Source organism: Sorex araneus, chromosome 6 (assembly GCF_027595985.1).
Source record: "Sorex araneus isolate mSorAra2 chromosome 6, mSorAra2.pri, whole genome shotgun sequence".
Classification (NCBI taxonomy): domain Eukaryota; kingdom Metazoa; phylum Chordata; class Mammalia; order Eulipotyphla; family Soricidae; genus Sorex; species Sorex araneus.
In genome coordinates this window covers 165528606-165548251 of record NC_073307.1, presented here as the reverse complement: position 1 = coordinate 165548251, position 19646 = coordinate 165528606, and the positions used below count along the sequence as shown (strand labels likewise).

The 19646-nt window shown below is 65.6% G+C and overlaps 4 protein-coding genes across 4 annotated transcripts; 3 read left to right on the top strand and 1 right to left on the bottom strand.

Annotated features, from left to right (window-relative positions):
- Positions 1-1467: 1467 nt before the first annotated feature.
- On the bottom strand, positions 1468-14332 carry CABP4 (calcium binding protein 4). Its single transcript, XM_055144041.1, has 6 exons — positions 13953-14332; positions 4435-4465; positions 4218-4361; positions 2346-2455; positions 1955-2102; positions 1468-1676 (listed from the first exon to the last, which is right to left on the bottom strand). Exons 1-6 carry the CDS (start codon positions 14223-14225, stop codon positions 1648-1650), a joined length of 735 nt encoding a protein of 244 aa, XP_055000016.1. The 5' UTR covers positions 14226-14332; the 3' UTR covers positions 1468-1647.
- GPR152 (G protein-coupled receptor 152) lies at positions 7903-9918 on the top strand. Its single transcript, XM_004618560.2, has one exon. The coding sequence runs from the start codon at positions 7903-7905 to the stop codon at positions 9916-9918; it is 2016 nt and encodes a 671-aa protein (XP_004618617.2).
- On the top strand, positions 13755-17960 carry CORO1B (coronin 1B). Its single transcript, XM_004618474.2, has 11 exons — positions 13755-13872; positions 14530-14732; positions 14949-15071; positions 15337-15466; positions 15562-15743; positions 15825-15944; positions 16435-16539; positions 16624-16769; positions 16869-16926; positions 17303-17539; positions 17680-17960. The coding sequence occupies exons 2-11, from the start codon at positions 14532-14534 to the stop codon at positions 17803-17805; spliced, it is 1428 nt and encodes a 475-aa protein (XP_004618531.1). The 5' UTR covers positions 13755-13872; positions 14530-14531; the 3' UTR covers positions 17806-17960.
- An 82-nt stretch (positions 17961-18042) lies between these two features.
- On the top strand, positions 18043-19632 carry PTPRCAP (protein tyrosine phosphatase receptor type C associated protein). Its single transcript, XM_055144044.1, has 2 exons — positions 18043-18257; positions 18936-19632. Exons 1-2 carry the CDS (start codon positions 18255-18257, stop codon positions 19500-19502), a joined length of 570 nt encoding a protein of 189 aa, XP_055000019.1. The 5' UTR covers positions 18043-18254; the 3' UTR covers positions 19503-19632.
- The last annotated feature ends 14 nt before the right edge of the window (positions 19633-19646 follow it).

Below are 19646 nucleotides of genomic sequence, written 5' to 3'. Positions count from 1 at the left end.
TTCTGTGTTCAGGCCTTCTCGAACGCTGAGCCTCTCTCTCACAGGAAACCCACTCAGATACTTGGGGTGAGCGGTCTGGGCCACACCTGGCTGTGTGGGCTTCCTCCTGGCTCTGACCCTGGGTCACTCTTGGCGGGGCTCGAGGGACCACAAGGGGCAGTGGGGATTGGACCCAGGTTGGCCTTGTGTGCGGCGAATGCCCTCTCTGCTGTACTATCTCCCCGGCCCCTGTTTATTTTTCTTTCAGTTTTTATTTATTTTGGGGAGCATAGTTGGCGCAGAGCCGGACATTAGAGCTGGTGTTGGCCATATGTGAGACAAGTGCCTTACCTCCTGGGCTGTCTTTCTGAGCCCCCCACTTCGTGTGTGTGTGTGTGTGTGTGTGTGTGTGTGTGTGTGTGTGAGCATTTTGTTTCTTGGGCTACACCCAGCAGTACTCATGGCTTACTCCTAGCTGTGTGCTCAGGAGTCACTCATTCCTAGAAGGCTCAGGGGACCGTATGGGATACTAGGGATTAAACCCAGGTCGGCTGTGGGCAAGGCAGATACCCTACCCACTGTACTAGCTCTTCAATCCCTTTTAAAAGCTGTTTGATAATGAAAATATTGGGGTCAAAACCAAAAATGGTGTTTGCAGTTATTACTTTCTTTTTCAGTTTATTTTCTCGAAATAGGGCTCACGTGGGTGATGCTTGGGTGCCCCAGAGCCTCACCTGTCCAAAAACAAAAAAGAAATCCTCCTGTTCTCTGTACATACTATCGTGTGACTGCAGTCTGTTTTCTCTCTGCAGCTTTTTTTTTTTTTTTTCTTTTTGGGTCACACCCAGCAATGCTCAGGGGTTACTCCTGGCTTTGCACTCAGGAATTACTCCTGGCAGTGCTTGGGGGACCATATGGGATGCCGGGGATCGAACCCGGGTCGGCCGCATGCAAGGCAAACGCCCTACCCGCTGTGCTATCGCTCCGGCCCCCTGCAGCTTTTTGTTTGAGTTGATTTGGGGTCCTTGGGACTATTCCAGAATGACTCTCTGAGGCCGGTTCTGCCTGCAGCCTCGAGGACTCTCACAGGCTGAAGTGTTTCCTGTGTGACTGGAAACTGTCATAAATGATCTTCTGAAGTGGCAGGTCTGAGTGGAAAACGCGCCCCTTCTTAGCCCGTCTCTTCAGCATTTCACACCGTGGAGAGTGACTGGGTGACCGTGGTCCTGACTTTTGGGGATCCGGGGGTGGCCTTCTTGCCCTCCAGGCCCTGAACAGTTGGAGCCTGGACCCTTGCTCAGTTTGGCCAGTGGACGTTCCTATTTGGGTCCCCCCCACCCCCCACCCTGCTCCTCAGCCTCTGTGGTCGCTGGAAGGGCCTGGGCCCCCCACCTCTAATCTCCCGGACTGCAGCTCCCAGTTCCCTCCCCACCAGCCCGTTATGATTGCCCTGCTTGGTGCCTGGGACCCCCCTCCGCCTTTCCCTAACCCCTGCTATTCTCTGGGGGGGGCGGGGCGCTGAGGCTGGACCAGGGCAGACTATGACCCGCAGAGAGCGCCGGTGCTTCCCCTCGGGTCCTCCTGGAGAGGAGGCTCAGCCGGAACCCCCGCTGGAGAAGTTCGGGCTCCCAGGTCAGAAACAGGGTCCCCGCCAGAAGTGTTGGGGACTCAGGGGCTGAAAAGCATCATCACAAACTCTGTGGGAGAGACGGGTGGGCGGGGCAGTGAGGGGGCGGGGCCCGAGTCAGTGGCGGGGCGGGCGGGGCCTGATCGTCTGTGGGCGGAGCTTCGTGGGGGCGGGGCCTGGCGAGACTGTGGGCGGTCAAGGAATGGCGGGGGCGGAGCTTCAGTGCGCGTAGGGGAGGGACTGGGCAAAAGCGCCTGTGGGCGGGGCGGGGCGGGGTCTGGGCAGGGCCTTTGGGCTCAGCCTGGGAGCTGTGGGTGTAAGAGGCGAGGAGCACAACAGGCGACTCACCGTCGAAGTCCACCGTGCCATCCCCGTTGAGGTCCACCTCCTGCAGCATCTCATCCAGCTCAGGGCCTGCCAATGGCTCTCCCAGCAGAGCGGGCACAGCTTGCCGCAGCTCAGCCACGGTGATGAGTCCATCTCTGTCCCTGTCAAACTAGGAGGCCACCCAGAGCTGCACGGGCCTCCTCCCACCCCACTTTCCGCAGGTCCGCTCCAGCTGCCCCCACCTGCACTTCCCCGATCACTTTGCTCCCCGCTAACAGGGAGTCTCCCCCTCCTCACTCCTCCCCTAGGACCCCCGCTGCACCAGGGGCCTGCGGTGCTGGGCCTCCAGAGGCTGAGGTGGGAAACCAGGACACTACCCACACCCTCTGCACCCCCAGACTGGCCCCCAAACCTCTCGGAAGGCGCTCCGCAGCTCCCGCACCCCCAACATATGTGCTGTCTCCTCCCTCAGCTTCGGGCTCATCAGCTCCACGAACTCCTCCAGGTCCACACGGCCCCCCACTGCAGACACAGGCAGCATCACATGGAGGGCTGGGACCCCAAGAGGGGTATTAGAGGCCAGCCCCTCCCTGGCTTTCCATTCAGGCTGGACCCCCCTTCTCCATGTCCAGCAGGAAGCACAGAGAGAAGCCCTTCTCTGATGGGGTGGGGGTCCTCCAGGGTAGCACCCAAAACTGGAGCAGAGACCAGGTTCCAACCCAGCTCTGCCACCTGGGTGCAAGGTCTGGGGTGCCCTGCAAGTCCTTCCTCTTCCTAGGATGGGGAGCAGGGGCCTCTTGGGGGGCTCCTGGGGCTGGAGATCATGGCCTTCAAGTGCTGGAGTGAGGGATGCAGCTGTGACTCAAAGGGAGAACATATGCCTAGCACGTAGGAGGCCCCAGGCTTGATCCCCGGCATCTGCTGGTTGAGACCCCATCCCCCAATAGTTGGCACTGAAGACCCCAGGAGTAGCCTTCTGGTGTGGTCCCTCAGTTCTAAGGGGTGAGCACTTACAAAAACTACCATGGTCAGGTAACGGATTTGGGGCAAAGAAAGCAGAATTCAAAATGTCAAAATGGGGGCTGGAGCAATAGCACAGCGGATAGGGCGTTTGCCTTGCACGCAGCCGACCCAGGTTCGATTCCCAGCATCCCATATGGTCCCCTGAGCACTGCCAGGAGTAATTCCTGAGTGCAGAGCCAGGAGCAACACCTCTGCATCGCCGGGTGTGACCCAAAAAAAAAAAAAAAAGTCAAAATGTGTCCTGGAACATAGCACAGCGGGTAAAGCACTTGCCATCCACGCGGCCAACCTGGGATTTGATCCCCAACATCCTATATGGTCCCCCAAGCACTCAGGAGTAATCCCTGACAAAACGACATAACCCAGGATCTGTGGGAACCTTAAAGAGGCAGCAGACACGGGGACCGGGGAGGGAAAAGGGGCAGGGCTGGGGACCCATTAGCTTCTCGTCAGCACCAGGTGGCCAGGCGCCCAGACCAGCTGCCACCAGCTCACCAGCATCAGCGGTGCTTGGTCAGGTTGCTGGGAAGGGTGAAGGGCAGACGTGTCTCAGCCTGGGCACACACGCACCAGGACAGGTCCCCTGTCCGGAGTTCCAGGTCCCCCCCCCTTCCCCTGCAGCTGCTCTCAAATAGTGCTCAGGAGCCTGGAGCCACTTCTGGCTATTCTCAACCCACAAGGCCGGCAGATGAATGCAAGGGCCTGTGGCAATGGGGTCACTCGGGCCCTACAGTGCTGGACATTGCCCAGGCCACCCCCATGGTGTCCGGAGCATGCCCTGTGGGACTAAGGAACAAACTGGGGCTGCCTGAGTGAAAGACAAGAGTCTTCTTTTTCTTCCTTTTTGGGTCACACCCGGCGATGCACAGGGGTTACTCCTGGCTCTGCACTCAGGACTGACTCCTGGCAGTGCTCCGGGGACCATATGAGATGCTGCAGATCAAACCCGGGTCGGCCACGTGCAAGGCAAACACCCTACTCGCTGTGCTATTGCTCCAGCCCCTGGACTGTTCTGTTTTTGCTTTAGTTTGGGGAACACTCAGCAGTGCTCGGGGCTTACGCCTGACTCTATGCTCAGGGATCCCTCCCGGCAGTGCTCGGGGGGACCCTGTGAGGTGCTGGGGGTGGAACCCAGGTCAGCCATGTGCAAGGCAATCGCTCTGCACCTCGTACTCCCTGGCCCCTGTCCCAGACCTTGAGGCTGCCCCCCACCGCTCCCCAGGGCCCCGCCCACTCTCCCACCCTCTGGGCGGGCACTGACTGCGCATCTTGACGTGCTGGGAGACCTCCAGCAGCTCCATCTCGGTGGGCATGTAGCCCAGCGTCCGCATGCAGGCGCCCAGCTCCCGGTAGCCGATGTAGCCGTCCCGGTCAGTGTCAAACTCCTCGAAGGCCGCCTGCAACTCTGCGGGACGGAGTGAGCCCCGGGGCCCCGCGCCGGGACACCCCCACCCGCCGCCACTGCTGCTGCCACTCACCGGCCAGCTCCTGGGGGCCCAGCTCTCGGTCCTGCAGGGACAGAGGCCAGCGTGACCCCGGGGCCTGCCAGGACCCGGCCATTCCTCCTGACACAGCCCCTGGGTGTGGGCAGACCCAAACCCCTGCCTCAGGAGCAGGGAGCGGGGGTTTGAATCCCGTCTCGGCCCAGTTCCTGCTCCCCAAGCCACAGCAGCCCTGCCCGGCCGCCCAGAGGCGCCCCCAGCCCTGTGCCCCCCGCTGACCTTCCCGAAGAGGCGGTGGAGCAGGGGCCCGTAGGCCTTCTGGGCAGAGTCCTGCTGGAGGCCGGGCTGGTGGCGGTGGGGGCGCCGAGGCACCACCCCCTGCCCCTCTGTCCCCAGGGGCTTCTTGCTGGCCCCGGAGGCCTCCACCTGCCGACCGGGCGTCTGCACCCCAGGGCCGTCCGCGCCCAGCCCGGCCCCCTCCTGCAGCCCCTTCACCCTCTGGCTTCTCTTCCGGGTCCCGAGCGGCTCCTCGGCACCACTCTGGGGAGCCACCCCCCCTGCGGGAGACTTCTGGGGGGAGGGGGCTGAGCCCTGGGGCCCCCCGGCCTGCTGGGTGGCCATGGGAAGAGAGGAGCAGCGCGCGGCCCCCCAGCCCTCGGGACCCACAAAGAGGCTTAGACGTCCCCGTCCTGACGCTGGGGCCCGGCAGAGGATTAGGGTCCCCGAGGCAGGCGGCCCTGCCCCTAATCCAGCCCCAGGTGAGCGGGCCCAGCGTCACCCCTTCCTGGGTGCAGCCGCCCTGAGTCGGCTCCGGCTCGGCTGTGAGCCCCCCGCCCTCCGGCCGCAGCGGCTGCCGCGCCAAACGTGGGTGTTGATTTTTGCTTCAAGTTTTGTCTTGTTTTGCCTTTTGGGTCACACTGGTGACGCTCAGGGGTTCCTCAGGAATCACTCCTGGCAGTGTCCAGGGGGCCCTAAGGGATAGCCCTAAAGGAACAGAACCAGGGTGGGCCGTGTGAAGGCAAATGCCTTCTGGACTCTGGTTCTGGCCCAGACACGGGTGTTGAGGTTCAGCCCAGCTAAAGCCAGGAGGCGGCTGGGCAGGAGAAGGCCGGGGTTGGTGGGGTGGGGGGGAGAGGGCAGGGCTCAGCTGAGGAAGGGAGGCTGGTGCCAGGGGTTCCAAATGCCAAGTGAGGGGGCAATGCCAGAGAAGGGAGACCCCAGACCCGCCCTGAGCAAGAGGCTTCCAGGGGGGAGAGGATTTGGTCGTCCAGCCCTGCGGGGGTCAGTGAAGGTTCGGGCTGGTCACTTGGCCGCGCCGGGCCGGGTTAGGGTTTCCCAGCGAGCCGCCCATGAATGATAGATGGCCTGCAGCTCGGGTTTCGAGCGGCCGCCTCTGCGCTGCTGGACCGTCGGACAGGCAGACCGGATATGGGCCTCGCGGCCGCTGCGTGACCACCAGGCCTCAGGCCCTCTCCTGAGCCTCCCAGGTAAGACCGGCCTCTGCCGTGGGGCCAGGAGCCCCGGGACCTCCAACACAGGGGCGGGAGGTACAGAGGTGGGCGGAGCCTGGCGTGGGCGGCCACTGGCCAAGGGCCGCTGCAGGACCAGCCTTGCCCGGGCATCTGGTCGAGCCCCCAAGTGCCAAGTTCCGAGGGGCACCCCCGTCCACTCAGGGTACAGGTGGGGGCAGGGGCCTCCCAGCTGGCCACTCCCATCTCGGAGGCGGGTGGAGCCTTTTATCTGTTTAGTGGCTTCAGGGGACAAGAGGGCCAAGTCAGGGGGTGGGGGCAGGTGGCCCGGCGGCTGCAGGGTGAACCCCTCGCTCTGGCCAGCCGGGTTCCTGAGCGTCCTGGTGGCCCCCGGGACCCTGCAGCTCTCCCCTGTTTGACATCAGTGACGTGAGGAGAACTGACCATGTGGCTTGTGGCTGGGACCCTGGGACCTCGCGGTGCTTCACCTGCTTTAGTCCAGGACCCCTTTGCACTTCAGAGGCAAAAGTTTTGGTTTTTTTGAAGGGAAAAAAGTTTTTTTGTTTGTGTTGAGGCCAGGGATGCTCGGGGCTCACTCCTGGCGGTGCTCAGGCGATCATAGGGGATGCCGGCCACAGAACCCGGTTGGACATATGCAAGGCAAATGCCCTACCTGCTGGACTATCGCTCTGGCCCCCTAAAGGAGAAAAAAAAATTTAAAACTATTTTTTTGGGGGGAGGGCTTTATTTTTGGGTCACACCCAACGATGCTCAGGGCTTACTCCCCGCAGTACTGGGGACCATATGGGATGCCAGCGATTGAATTTAGGTCGGCTGTGTGTGAGGCAAACGCCCTGTCCTATCTCTCCAGCCCTTAAAAAACATTTTAAGGTTTTTTGTTTGTTTGTTTCTTTTTGGGTCACACCCGGCGATGCACAGGGGTTTCTTCCTGGCTCTGCACTCAGGAATCACCCCTGGCGGTGCTCGGGGGACCATATGAGATGCTGGGAATGGAACCCGGGTCGGCCGCATGCAAGGCAAACGCCCTACCCGCTGTGCTATTGCTCCAGCCCCCATTTTAAGGTTTATTTGTTTGTTTGTTTTGGTTTTTGAGGGTCACGCTTGGCCCTTAGGGCTGACTCCAGACAGTATTCAAGGCACCGTATACAGCTCTGGGGACTGAACTGGGCTCGGCTATGGACAAGGCAAGTATTTCACCCCTGGACTATTTCTAGTCCATAAATTTTGAGGGGCGGGGAAGATATATTGTATGCGGGATTGAACCCAGGGGCCTCATACATGAAATTATAATCTTGGAGGTTTGGGGCCACACCTGCTGGTGCTCAGGGCATATTTTTGGCTCTGTCTGTACACAGGGATTATTCCTGGTGGGGCTCAGGGGACGAGGCGGTTCAAGTGTCCCACCTGCTAGACCATCTCTCCAGCCCTGAGGGTTCAGTTTTTAAAAATTGGTCTTGGGGCCAGAGTAATCATACAGTGGGTAAGGCATTTGCCTTGCACACAGCCAACCCAGGTTTGATCCCCGGCACCCCATATGGTCCCCAAAGTCCACGAGGAGTGATACCTGAGCACAGAGCCAGGAGTAAGCCCTGAGCACTGCCGGGTGTTGCACCCCACAAAAAAATCTGTCAGGGGGTCAGAGAGATAGTTGAGGGGTTAATGTGTTGACTGCATGCTGCTCCTCCCGGCTCCCGTTCAGTCCCTCACTGCAGGGTCCCCTGAGCACCCCAAAGGTGGTTTCACCCCCTAACCCCCCAAAAATGTGTATTTGAAAGCCCCTGGACGCCCCGAGATTCCACATGGCAGAGGCTTTGGAATTAGCTTCATCTACCCCTCACCTGTAAGCGGACTTGGAGAGGCGACTGTCAAGGTCCCTACGGAGGCTGAGTAGCGGCCAAAATGATGCCGACCGCTCGGGGTCACGGTGACAAACCCGGCGCCCGTCCCCTATTCCGTCACTCACGCCCTCACTGACTCACAGGTACCCACCCGGGGCCCCCCAAGGAGCTCGGCCATGGAAGCCAGCCTGGGCGTCCCTGGCCACGGGCCCCGCATGGAGCTGGATGACGAGGACTACTATCCCCAGGGCAGCTGGGACACCGTCTTCCTGGTGGCCTTGCTGCTCCTGGGGCTGCCGGCCAATGGGCTGATGGCGTGGCTGGCGGGCTCGCAGGCGCGGCAGGGCGCGGGCACACGGCTGGCGCTCCTCATGCTCAGCCTGGCCCTCTCCGACTTCCTGTTCCTGGCGGCGGCCGCCTTCCAGATCCTGGAGATCCAGCACGGGGGCCACTGGCCGCTGGGCACGGCCGCCTGTCGCTTCTACTACTTCCTGTGGGGCGTGTCCTACTCCTCGGGCCTCTTCCTGCTGGCGGCCCTCAGCCTGGACCGCTGCCTGCTGGCGCTGTGCCCGCGCTGGTACCCAGAGCGCCGCCCGGCCCGCCTGCCGCTCTGGGTCTGCTCCGGCGTTTGGGTGCTGGCCACCCTCTTCAGCGTGCCCTGGCTGGTGTTCCCCGAGGCCGCCGTCTGGTGGTACGACCTGGTCATCTGCCTGGACTTCTGGGACAGCGAGGAGCTGCCGCTGCGGGCCTTTGAGGTCCTGGGGGGCTTCCTGCCCTTCCTCCTGCTGCTCGGCAGCCACGTGCTCACACAGGCCGCCGCCTGCCGGCCCCGCTGCTGCGGCCGCCGCCCGCCCCCGCCGCCCGCCCGCCGCGGCTTCGCGCGCGTGGCCAAGACCGTGCTGTCGGCCTACGTGCTGCTGCGGCTGCCCTACCAGCTGGCCCAGCTGCTCTACCTGGCCTTCCTGTGCGACCTGTACCCCGGCTACCTGCTGTGGGAGGCGCTGGTCTACTCCGACTACCTGGTCCTGCTCAGCAGCTGCCTCAGCCCCTTCCTCTGCCTCCTGGCCAGCGCCGACCTGCGCGCCCTGCTCCACGCCCTGCTGGCCTCCTTCGCCGCCGCGCTCTGCGAGGAGCAGCCGGGCAGCGTCCTGCCCGCCGAGCCCCAGAACGGGGCGCACGCCAGCCAGACTCCCCCGGAGGCCCGGCCACACAGGAACCCCCCGGCCCAGCCACCGGTGAATCCCCCTGCCCAGACACCGGCGAGCCCCACGACCCAGGCACAGGCGAACCCCACGACCCAGGCACAGGTGACCCGCACGACCCAGGCACAGGTGACCCCCATGACCCAGGCACAGGTGACCCCCATGACCCAGGCACAGGTGACCCCAATGACCCAGGCACAGGTGACCCAAATGACCCAGGAACAGGTGACCCCACTGACCCAGGCACAGGTGACCCCACTGACCCAGGCACAGGTGACCCGCACGACCCAGGCACAGGTGACCCCCATGACCCAGGCACAGGTGACCCCCATGACCCAGGCACAGGTGACCCCAATGACCCAGGCACAGGTGACCCAAATGACCCAGGAACAGGTGACCCCACTGACCCAGGCACAGGTGACCCCACTGACCCAGGCACAGGTGACCCCACTGACCCAGGAACAGGTGACCCCAATGACCCAGGCACAGATGACCCCAATGACCCAGGAACAGGTGACCCCAATGATCCAGGCACAGGTGATTCCCATGACCCAGGCACAGGTGACCCCACTGACCCAGGCACAGGTGACCCCAGTGACCCAGGCACAGGTGACCCCAATGACCCAGGAACAGGTGACCCCCACAACCCAGGCACAGCCAGATCCTGCAGGTCAGCCCTCACTGAGCCTTATCACGCAGCCACAGCTTAACCCCCAGCCCGAGGAGAGTCCCGAGCCCCCAGGGACCCTCCCGACCCAGCCAGAGTCAGACCCCGCGGTCCAGCCCCCACCGAGCCCTGTGGCCCAGCCCAAGGTGAAATGTGAGGTCCAGGGCCCAGATCCCACAGGGCAGCCACAGGCCAGCCCAGCCCCCAGCCCCTGTGAGGAAACAGCCCTCGCCCCCGCCCCAGAAGCAACGCCTGCTGCGTCTGAGGGCCAAGGCCTGGGCAGGGGACCCCCAGAGGCGGCCCCAGGCGCTGGGCCCACGTGAGGTGCGGAGAGGCCAGAGCGGCGGGCAGAGCATAAGCAAGTGGAAACAGGAACTGTCCAGCAGAGAGGGGGCACAGCAAGTCCCCAGGAACGCAGGATGTGGGGGTGGAGGCGGAGCCGCCCTAATGCCAAGCTATGGGTGATGCCTATGGGTCCCACCCTGCTCCCCGACAGACCCCAGGCCTCCCACAGACCCACGGACAGCGACCCCTTAGCCTCGGTCATGCAGGAGGAGGAGGGGAGGGGGCTTGAAGGGCCCCCACGTTTGTCCACACCTTCTCCAGCCCATCCCCTCTCCTGGGGGTGCAGAGGCTGAGGGGGGACTCCTCAGCCCAGCTTCCCCTCCCCGCTTTCAGTTCCTCACCCCCAACAGGGCAGGAAGTCCCCGAGCAAGGCGACGGGGCAAGGGTGAGAGTGGCCAAGCCCGGACTCGGGCCCAGATCTGGAGACTGTGCAGAATTGGGGTGACCCTCTGCCAGGGTAAGGGCTGGAGTGGAGGGGGTGGAGCGCCAGCAACAGCCTGGCACCCATAACGCTCCCTCCTGGGCAAGCGAGGTGGGGCACAGATGGGCAGCAACCAGCTGCACCCCGGAATGGATTTTGGGGGGCTCCAGGTCACTTCAAGGTCAGCACCACTTAAGGTCTCAGCGTCCCCGGCTCCCCGTGCACCTTGCGGGGGCTGCAGCTTCCGTGCCCCCTGTCTGCCCGCCAGCATCCAGGCCAAGGGCAGAAACAGCTTGGGGGAGCAGGGGCCCCGGGAAGGGCCTTCTGGAGGTCACCACATCTAGGGACAGCAGCAGCCTGTCGCCCCCAATCTGCCTCTGCAGAAAAAACAAGGAAGTGCTAAAGGTGGCCCCAGCTCCCCTCCTCACGCCCTTCCCCGACCATCACGGATGACGAAGTTCCCACCAGCCTGCACTCTCCCCTCCGCCCTGGGAAGCCACTGGGTGGTCCCCGTTCATGCAGCCCCAAGAGCCGAATCCCCACGAAGGGGGCCTGGATCCCTGCCTGGCACTCGGTGCTCACTGATTCTTAGCAAGTCATTTGATCCAGTCAGCAGGCACCCCGGGGAGCCCCCACCCTGCGTCTCATCCCCAAAGAGGCCTTCACGCCCCCTGCCCCAGGCAGGGGCTCACTGATGTCCCATTCGGGCATACTTCTCCCAAACAGGATTCCCAAAGCCTCCTCATCAGGGAGAGCAGACCCGGAGTCCAGCCTCAGAGCCAGCCACCCGCCTTGAGGTCTGGGGCAGATCCTGCCTCAGTATCTGCTCTGAGATCCCCTCTAATAGACCACTGCTGTCCAGGAAGGGGAGTCAGGCCACGAAGGGTTTTGTGGGATAAAGAGGAGTTCGGGTGCCCTTTCTGTGGGAGGAAGCATGTGAACCAAGGTCAAAGGGCAGGAAGGGATGACCCCCCACCCCGACATCCCTCCCCTGCACCCCTTCCCCAGGTGAGAGGCAGCCCTCGACTCCGCTCACAGGCGCCTGACTCTGAGAGTTGTGAACATGAACATTTCCCACCTGGATTCAGGGCTGCGGCTCGTTCATTGTCCACACAAGTCGCTTGACTCTGGGCTGCTCAGGGCAAGTTCTCGGTGCCGGCCGTACCAGGGGAAGCCCAGCTGGCAAAGACCGTGGTGGGGGCAGACAGCCAGGAAGCCCATGAGCCACACTCGCACCACGCGCATCAAGCCGTGCCCAAGCACGGCGGGGCTGGGGCGGGGCACTTGCCATGTGTGTGTGAGGCCCTGGCTTTGATCCCTGACGCTGGAAAAGATGAAGAGGAAATGGTGCAAATGTGTCCACAGGAGGGCCGCCAGGGAGGGCTCCCGGGGGCCGGGGGCCGGGGGTCCTCTGGGGCAGGCAGAGGGAGTATATTCAGGGGCATCCGCGTAGGGAGGCTGACGGGTGAGCAGGGACCAGCAGCACCCCTGCCAGCGCGGCCGTGGGACAAGGGGAGGCCCCGGCAGGGGACCCGGTTTGGGCTTTGCGTGTCGAGCCCCTCCTTGCCCTGGAGAACAGCAGGGAGGGAGGTTTTGTTTTATTTATTTATTTATTTATTTATTTTTGGTTTTTGGGTCACACCTGGCGATGCACAGGGGTTACTCCTGGCTCTGCACTCAGGAATTACTCCTGGCGATGCTCAGGGGACCATATGGGATGCTGGGATTTGAACCCGGGTCGGCCGCGTGCAAGGCAAACGCCCTACCCGCTATGCTATCACTCCAGCCCCGGGAGGGAGGTTTTGAGGTGCATTTTCTCTTCCCCATCCCCACCACATCTGCCCCCCTGTTTAAGGGACTCTGAGCCCAGCTGGTGGAAATTAGATTCTGTGGGGTGGCCCTGGGCAGCACCTCCCCACATGTGTCCTCAGCCACATGGGGGTACCCGCCACCAGGCTACTCTGCCAGCTATTTTTGTTTGTTTGGGGGCCACACCCAGCGGTGCTCAGGGCTTACTCCTCGCTCTGCACTCAGGAACCACTCCTGGCAGTCGGGACTGTAGGGGGTCAAACCTGGGTGGGCCGTGTGCAAGGCAAGAGCCCGACCCGCTGTATTACGGCCTCTCCTCTGCTCTTTCTAGGAGGCGGCCCTGCCCCGCACCCCATGGTCACCCAGGGCCACAGATGCTCCTGGAGGGACCGAGGACGACACCCCCCACTGTGTGTGACCCTCCAGGCAGGAGTGGCCCAGGGGTGTCAGTCTGGGCTCCCGAGGGAGTGGTCAGGCACTCTGGGGGAAGAGATGGAAATAAAAGAACTTTTCTGGGCGTGTCCCCATTTCCATATTTGGGGAACTCCCAGCAGAATCCGAGCTTGAGGGCGTCCAGTTTCAGTGGTATTTGGCAAACAGGACCTGACCTGATTTTTTTTTCCTTTTTTGGGAGGCGGGGGTCACACCTGGTGATGCACAGGGGTTACTCCTGGCTCTGCACTCAGGAATTACTCCTGGCGGTGCTCGGGGGACCCTATGGGATGATGGGGATTGAACCCGGGTCGGCCACGTGCAAGGCAAACACCCTCCCCGCTGTGCTATCTCTCCAGCCCCATGATCTGATGTTTTGATCCACTGTTCAGGCCGCAAAGGTGTACTGCTTTGAGGGGTGCTGGGGGCTACCACAGTAACACCAGGACAACTCCCACGGCCACCCCCAATGCCTGGGTTTGAACTCGGTCTGGCATCCGCCCCTGATGCTGAGTTATCTCCCTGCCCCAACCCCCTCCACTTCCCCATTTCTATTTTTAATGAGAGGTCAGCAGCCAGGGGCCATGCGTCTGGGAGAGGAGGGTGTGGAGTACCTCCGCAGATCCCCACATCCCGCTGCTTTAGTTGCAAGAGAACGGAGATCTCGCACCTTTGTAACTTCCGAAGAGTTCGTGGTAGCAAATCGACGCTGTAGTCTGCAGTGGGAGGTGGGCTACGGGACCTTGGAATGCGCATTGGGCGCACGGACTGGAAGGGCAGGGAGTGCCAGACTCCCGGCTCCTGGCACCTCCTGGGCTCGCCGCGATGGCAGGCAGGATGCAGAAAGGGCGCGGGTCTGCGGCCGCCTGAGGCCCCTGGGCCGCAGCCCACGCGTGCATCAGTCCCTGTGCTGGGGATGGGTGTGGATGTCCCGGGCGCTCCGCCTCGCGCCTCGCTCCAGGCGCTGCTTGAGGATTCGCCCCGCCCCTCGAGGCCCCGCCCCCGTCCCCGCCCCGGGCGGCCACGCCCCTTCCCCGCCCCCTCGCGCGGCCAAGCTCGACCTCGCCCCGCTCTTCTCGCCCACGCCCCACCCCTCGAGCCCACGCCACGCCCCCTCGCGCGTGACCTCGCCCCGCCCCCGCGGGCCCCCGCCCCGCCCCCCCGCTCGGCTCCTCTGTCACTTCCTGATTCTCGCTTCCTGCTTCCCAGAGGCCGGATCCGGAGCCGCCAGAGGCTGGTGCCGCAGCCCCCGGCGCCCCCCGCACCCCCGGTGAGCGCGGCGGGACCGGGGCGGGGGCGGGGCGGGGCCTAAGGGGGCTGGGGGCTGGCCGCAGGGCCCGGAGCCCTTACCTTCCCGGGCGTCGCATCATTCCGTGGCCACCCAGCCTCGCCCCTCTTGGGCCGAGGTCTCTGGACATTGAGCTCTCGACCTTGCCAGGCCGCGCCGGGGTTCTCTGCAGGCTCCGATGGGCGCTCCGGCCCGTGCCCAGCCCTGCCAGCCCCACGGCCGGGCCTGGGACCCCGTGCAGCTCCCTGCGTGCCTGCACCGCAGAGCTGGGGCCTAGCCGCTGCCGCAGAGGCTGTCCCCGGCTTCTCCGTGTCCTCCCCATCACCGGCCTCCATGCTCAGTGCGGGAAGGAGCCTGCTGGGAGCTGCCCCAGATCTCACTGAGGGGTCAGCTTGCTCTGGCCGCGGCGCCCCAGAACATCACCACCCCCAACACAAACACACACACACATCCTTGGGACAAGGGGGTGGGGCTCCTGCAAAGCCCCTGGACTCCACAGTCCCTGTGGGGGTCCATGCACGGCTCCCTTAAGTTCCTTAGCTCAGAAAGGGCTGTGTTGTGACCCCGTAACTGGGGGAAATGGGGCCAGGTGGACCAAACACTGGCCCCCAAGGCTGACCTCACCCCTGCACCCCACAGACATGTCCTTCCGCAAAGTGGTCCGACAGAGCAAATTTCGGCACGTGTTCGGGCAGCCGGTGAAGAATGACCAGTGCTATGAGGACATCCGAGTGTCTCGTGTCACCTGGGACAGCACCTTCTGTGCCGTCAACCCCAAGTTCCTGGCTGTGATCGTGGAGGCCAGTGGCGGGGGCGCCTTCCTGGTGCTCCCCTTGAGTAAGGTGGGGCACGGCCGGCCACACCTGAGTGTGTACTTTGTATTCTTTAGTCACACAGCCACCCCTGCTTGTAGGCAGCAACTGCCCAGATCCACGTTCTAACCCACGTTTATGGCCGGAAGTGCTGGCCCAGGCTGGTCCCTGGGAGGCCGGAGAGGAGGTGGCCAGCGGGTGAGATCGGGACCTTGGTCCTCTCTGACCCCCCGCCCCTCCCCACAGACGGGCCGCATTGACAAGGCCTACCCGACCGTGTGTGGCCACAGGGGACCCGTCCTGGACATCGACTGGTGCCCCCATAATGACGAAGTCATCGCTAGCGGCTCCGAGGACTGCACCGTCATGGTGAGGCGGGAGGTCACCAGGGCGGTGGGCAGTGGGCCACAGCGGGCATCAGGCTCGCCACTATCAAGGCCCCACCTGGGGACCAGGCCAGTAATCCGGTGGGGAGGGCGAGACACACAGCAGACCTGAGTTCAATCCCTGGCACCCCAGAGGGTCCCCCGAGCCCTAGTGGGAGTAACCCCTGAGCATTGCTGTGTGTGGCCCCAAAGCCAAAAAGGACGACGGCCCAGCCTGGCCTCAGGGGGCAACTCGGCCTCCCCCGCAGGTATGGCAGATCCCCGAGAACGGGCTGGTGTCCCCGCTCACGGAGCCCGTGGTGGTGCTGGAGGGCCACACCAAGCGAGTGGGCATCATCACCTGGCACCCGACCGCCCACAACGTCCTGCTCAGCGCAGGTGTGCAGGGCCCTGCCCCGCCCAGCGGGTGGTCCCCGGGCCGCGGCCACCCGGGCTGCGGGGCCTGAGCGGGTACGCCTCCCCCCACCCCCCAGGCTGTGACAACATGGTGCTCATCTGGAACGTGGGCACGGCGGAGGAGCTGTACCGCCTGGACAGCCTGCACCCCGACCTCATCTACAATGTCAGCTGGAACCGCAACGGCAGCCTCTTCTGCACGGCCTGCAGGGACAGGAGCGTCCGAATCATCGACCCCCGCCGCGGCACGGTGGTGACGGTGTGTGGCCTGGCGCTGGCACTGCCGGGCGGCGGGAGGGGACTGCTGTGTGACTGGCTCTGACCTCTCTGTCCCCCCCAGGAGCTGGAGAATGCTCACGAGGGCTCCCGGCCCATGCGGGCCATCTTCCTGGCCGACGGCAAAGTGTTCACCACCGGCTTCAGCCGCATGAGCGAGCGGCAGCTGGCGCTGTGGGACCCGGTGAGGATGGGTGTGTCCCCCTCAGCCCTGCGCCTGCCCCCCTCCTGCTCACTGCCCAGACTCCCTCCGGCCACCTCCCCCGGCTGAAGGAGCCGTGGCCCACTCGGTGTTTGGTTGCTGATGAACGCAGGCCTTGCCCAGGTCGGACATGTGCTGTACGGCTGTGTCCGCCCATCTCTGCCCACACGGTGCCAGTGGAGAGGCTCTGCCTTCATTTGTCTGTCCCCACGTGGCTGCCCTTTAAGGCCTCCTCTTCCAAGGAGCCTGCCAGGCCTTCCCTTGAAGTGCTCCATCGCCCTGCTCCTTGCGTCTATATGGACTTCTGAGACTCAGTGGCCTGGAAATAGGAGTTTGGAATAGGCTGGGAAGGGAGGCCCCTGGAGGGCTGAGGGCGGCCAGGAGGAGCCGTGGGCAGAGGAAGGCCTCAGTGTGGGAGAAAGCCCATGGGCAGGTGGGGGGGCGGGGCCTGACCGCCACCCTTCGTGTCCAGCGAAACCCAGGGGAGCCCATGGCGCTGCAGGAGCTGGACTCGAGCAACGGGGCCCTGCTGCCCTTCTACGACCCCGACACCAACGTGGTCTACGTCTGTGGCAAGGTGGGCTAGGTGGGCTCGGGCCGGCTGGGCGGGTGGGCGTGGGCGCAGGGCCGCGGGCTGACCCCTGCCCCCGCCCGCCCGCAGGGCGACTCCAGCATCCGCTACTTCGAGATCACCGAGGAGCCCCCCTACATCCACTTCCTGAACACGTTCACCAGCAGGGAGCCGCAGCGGGGCATGGGCAGCATGCCCAAGCGCGGCCTGGAGGTCAGCAAGTGCGAGATCGCCCGGTAAGGGGGTCCCAGGGCGGGGCCGGGCGGGCGGGTGTGGGGTCCCTGCCAGCCCGGCCCCGCCAGCAGCCGTGCCCGCCCTCCCTCTCTGCCTGCCAGGTTCTACAAGCTGCATGAGCGCAAGTGCGAGCCCATTGTCATGACCGTGCCCAGGAAGGTGAGGGCCCTGCCAGGCGGCGGGCAGCGGGGGGGGGGGGGGGGAAGCGCCTCTGGGCGCCCCGCGGTCTTCTGGGAGGGCGCCGGGAGGGTGGCTGTTGTGGGCTCGTGGGGGGCCTGGGCCCTGCAGCTGTGCCCGCCAGTGGCTGCCGTGTGCCAGGCACGGCCCGGGGAGCCAAGCCACAAATGAGGTGCCACCTGCCTTCCCTGGGCGCCCAGCCCATGGCCACAGACGGGGTTCCAGGCTGTCCCCGGGGGGTGGGGTTACTGGCAGTCCCCCAGGAAGTGAGAGGCCAGGCTTGACCTTTCAGGAGGCCAGGCTTGCAGAGGGGGCTCCCCAGGGCCCCCTCGCCCCCACTGATCCCCCCGCCCCCCAGTCCGACCTCTTCCAGGACGACCTGTACCCAGACACGGCGGGGCCCGAGGCGGCCCTGGAGGCGGACGAGTGGGTGAGCGGGCAGGACGCGGACCCCGTCCTCATCTCCCTGCGGGGGGCCTACGTGCCCAGCAAGCAGCGGGACCTGAAGGTCAGCCGGCGCAACGTGCTGTCGGACAGCCGGCCCGCGGGGACGCCCGGCGCGGCCCAGGCCGCCAGCAGCCTCTCTGGAGCCGGGGTAGGTGGCCCAGAGGGTGGGCGGGGGGGGTGGGTGGAGAGCCTCCCTGGACCCCACCACCCGGGAGGGGAGGGCGGGGCGGGCGGTGGTCCCCCATGCAGCCCCCCATCCAGCAGCCCCCACGGTGGGTGCCCCCGCAGGAGGCCGGGAAGCTGGAGGAGGTGCTGCGGGAGCTGCGGGCGCTGCGGGTCCTGGTCAAGGAGCAGGACGAGCGCATCGGCCGCCTGGAGGAGCAGCTGGGCCGCCTGGAGAACGGGGACGCCTAGGGGGGCGCGGGGGGCGCCAGGGCTTGGCCCCCGTCATCCTGGGCTCCTCCGGGTCCCGTGAGCCGGGGCGGGGTGGGGGGGCTCTGCACCAGGGCCGCGCGGGGCAGCGGGGTCGCGCACTCTATTTTCATCCCGAATAAAGTTCTCTTTCTAGACCCGCGCCCTCCTCTGCAGCTCGCCCACACGCCCCCTGAGGCACGACCCCGGGGCGGGGCGCCTGGAGCTTGGGGGGCCACACCCAGCCGCACCTGCAGGCCTGTGCCCCGCCCCCGGGGCTCGGCCCCTCCCCCTGGAGGCCGGCTCGGGTCTGTGCGGCTCCCACCAGGGTCCCCGGCGGGGGGCGGGGTGGGGTGAGGGGCAGGAAACGGAAGCTGTGGGCCGCGCGAGTGCAGTCTTCACTCGGCGCGGCTGGAGGCGGTGGTGGGTACCCCGCGCGGCGACAGCTGACGATGGTGAGCCTGGAAGGCCCCTGGGCCCGGCGGTACGCGGGTGCGGGAGGTCGGGGCCGGGCCGCCTGCGCCCCCAGAGCTCTGGGCGGCCTCCCCGGGAGGGCCCTGGGCAGAGGCCGAGTGGCAGAGCGGGCCAGGCTGGGTGCAGAGGCCTCCCTCCCGCGCGGACCCCAGGGCTGCGCCTCGCGCCGTGGCTGCGGGCAGATGCAGCCCCTCCTGCACCCCCAGAGCCTCTCCTAGCCACCCCCCGGGGCTGGGACCCCTCGCAGGCCCTGGGGGGGCCCTGGGCCCGGGCAGGCGCCAGAGCGCGCGGGGGCGGGGAAGGCTCCGCGGGTTCCAACCGCAGCATCTTCCGGCAGCACCCCCAGCCCTGCGCCCTGCGCCCCCGCGGGCCCCTGGGGACGGCAGCTGAGTGGAAACTGCAGCTGGGCCGGTCCCATGGTGGGGAGGAAGTGGGGCCCCCCGAGATCCCCACGCTGGGGTCTGGCCAGCAGGTGGGCGGGGCCAGCTCGCCAGAGCACCCACCGTGGGGGCTGCTGGATGCGGGGCGGCAGGGGGGAGCAGGCCTGAGCCCCCCGCGCCCGGGACCAGCTCCACAGCACGGGGGGGTGCCGGCACCCTCCGGCTCCCCGTCCCCACCGTGCCCCCGCCCCCGTGACAGCCCACCTGTCTTCCCCACAGGGCCCGGCCGTCGGGGGGCTCGGGCTGCTGCTGGCGCTGCCGGGAGCCCTGGGCTCGGACTCCAGTGCTCAGGAGAGGGCGGACCAGGCGCCCGTGATCGCGGTGCTGCTGGTGCTGCTGCTGCTGCTGCTGGCGGGGCTGGCGCTGGCCTGGCGCCGCCTCAGCCGGGACTCGGGCGGCTACTACCACCCGGCCCGCCTGGGCGCCGCGCTCTGGGGCCGCGCCTGCCGCCTGCTCCAGGCCAGCCCCCCGGGCCGCTGGCTGCAGGCGCGGCTGGACCCCGAGCGCCAGGAGGAGGAGCCGGCGGGGGGCGAGTGCGGCTGGGAGCCCGCGGCCGACCTGGAGGAGCAGCGGGACGCGGAGGAACCCAGCCCGCAGCGGGTCCTGATGCCGGCCGAGGACAGCGACCAGGAGCACGACGCGGACGCGGACATGCAGGGGCCGGCGGGCGCGGGGGGCAGCTCGGAGGCCCTGCTGAGCGGCCTGCAGGCCTTCGCCGGCAGCGCGGCCTGGGACGACGGCGCGGGCGCGGCGGGCGCCCAGGGCCTGCACGTCACCGCGCTGTAGGGGCGGCCCCTGCCCGCCCTCCGGCCGTGCGCCCCCCCAGAGCCCCCACCCCATCTTCAAGCGTGTGCCCCGCCCCTCCCGCGCAGACCCCCGCAGCCGTACACAGCCCCCGAAATAAAAGCCGCCAGCCTTGCCGTGCCGAGG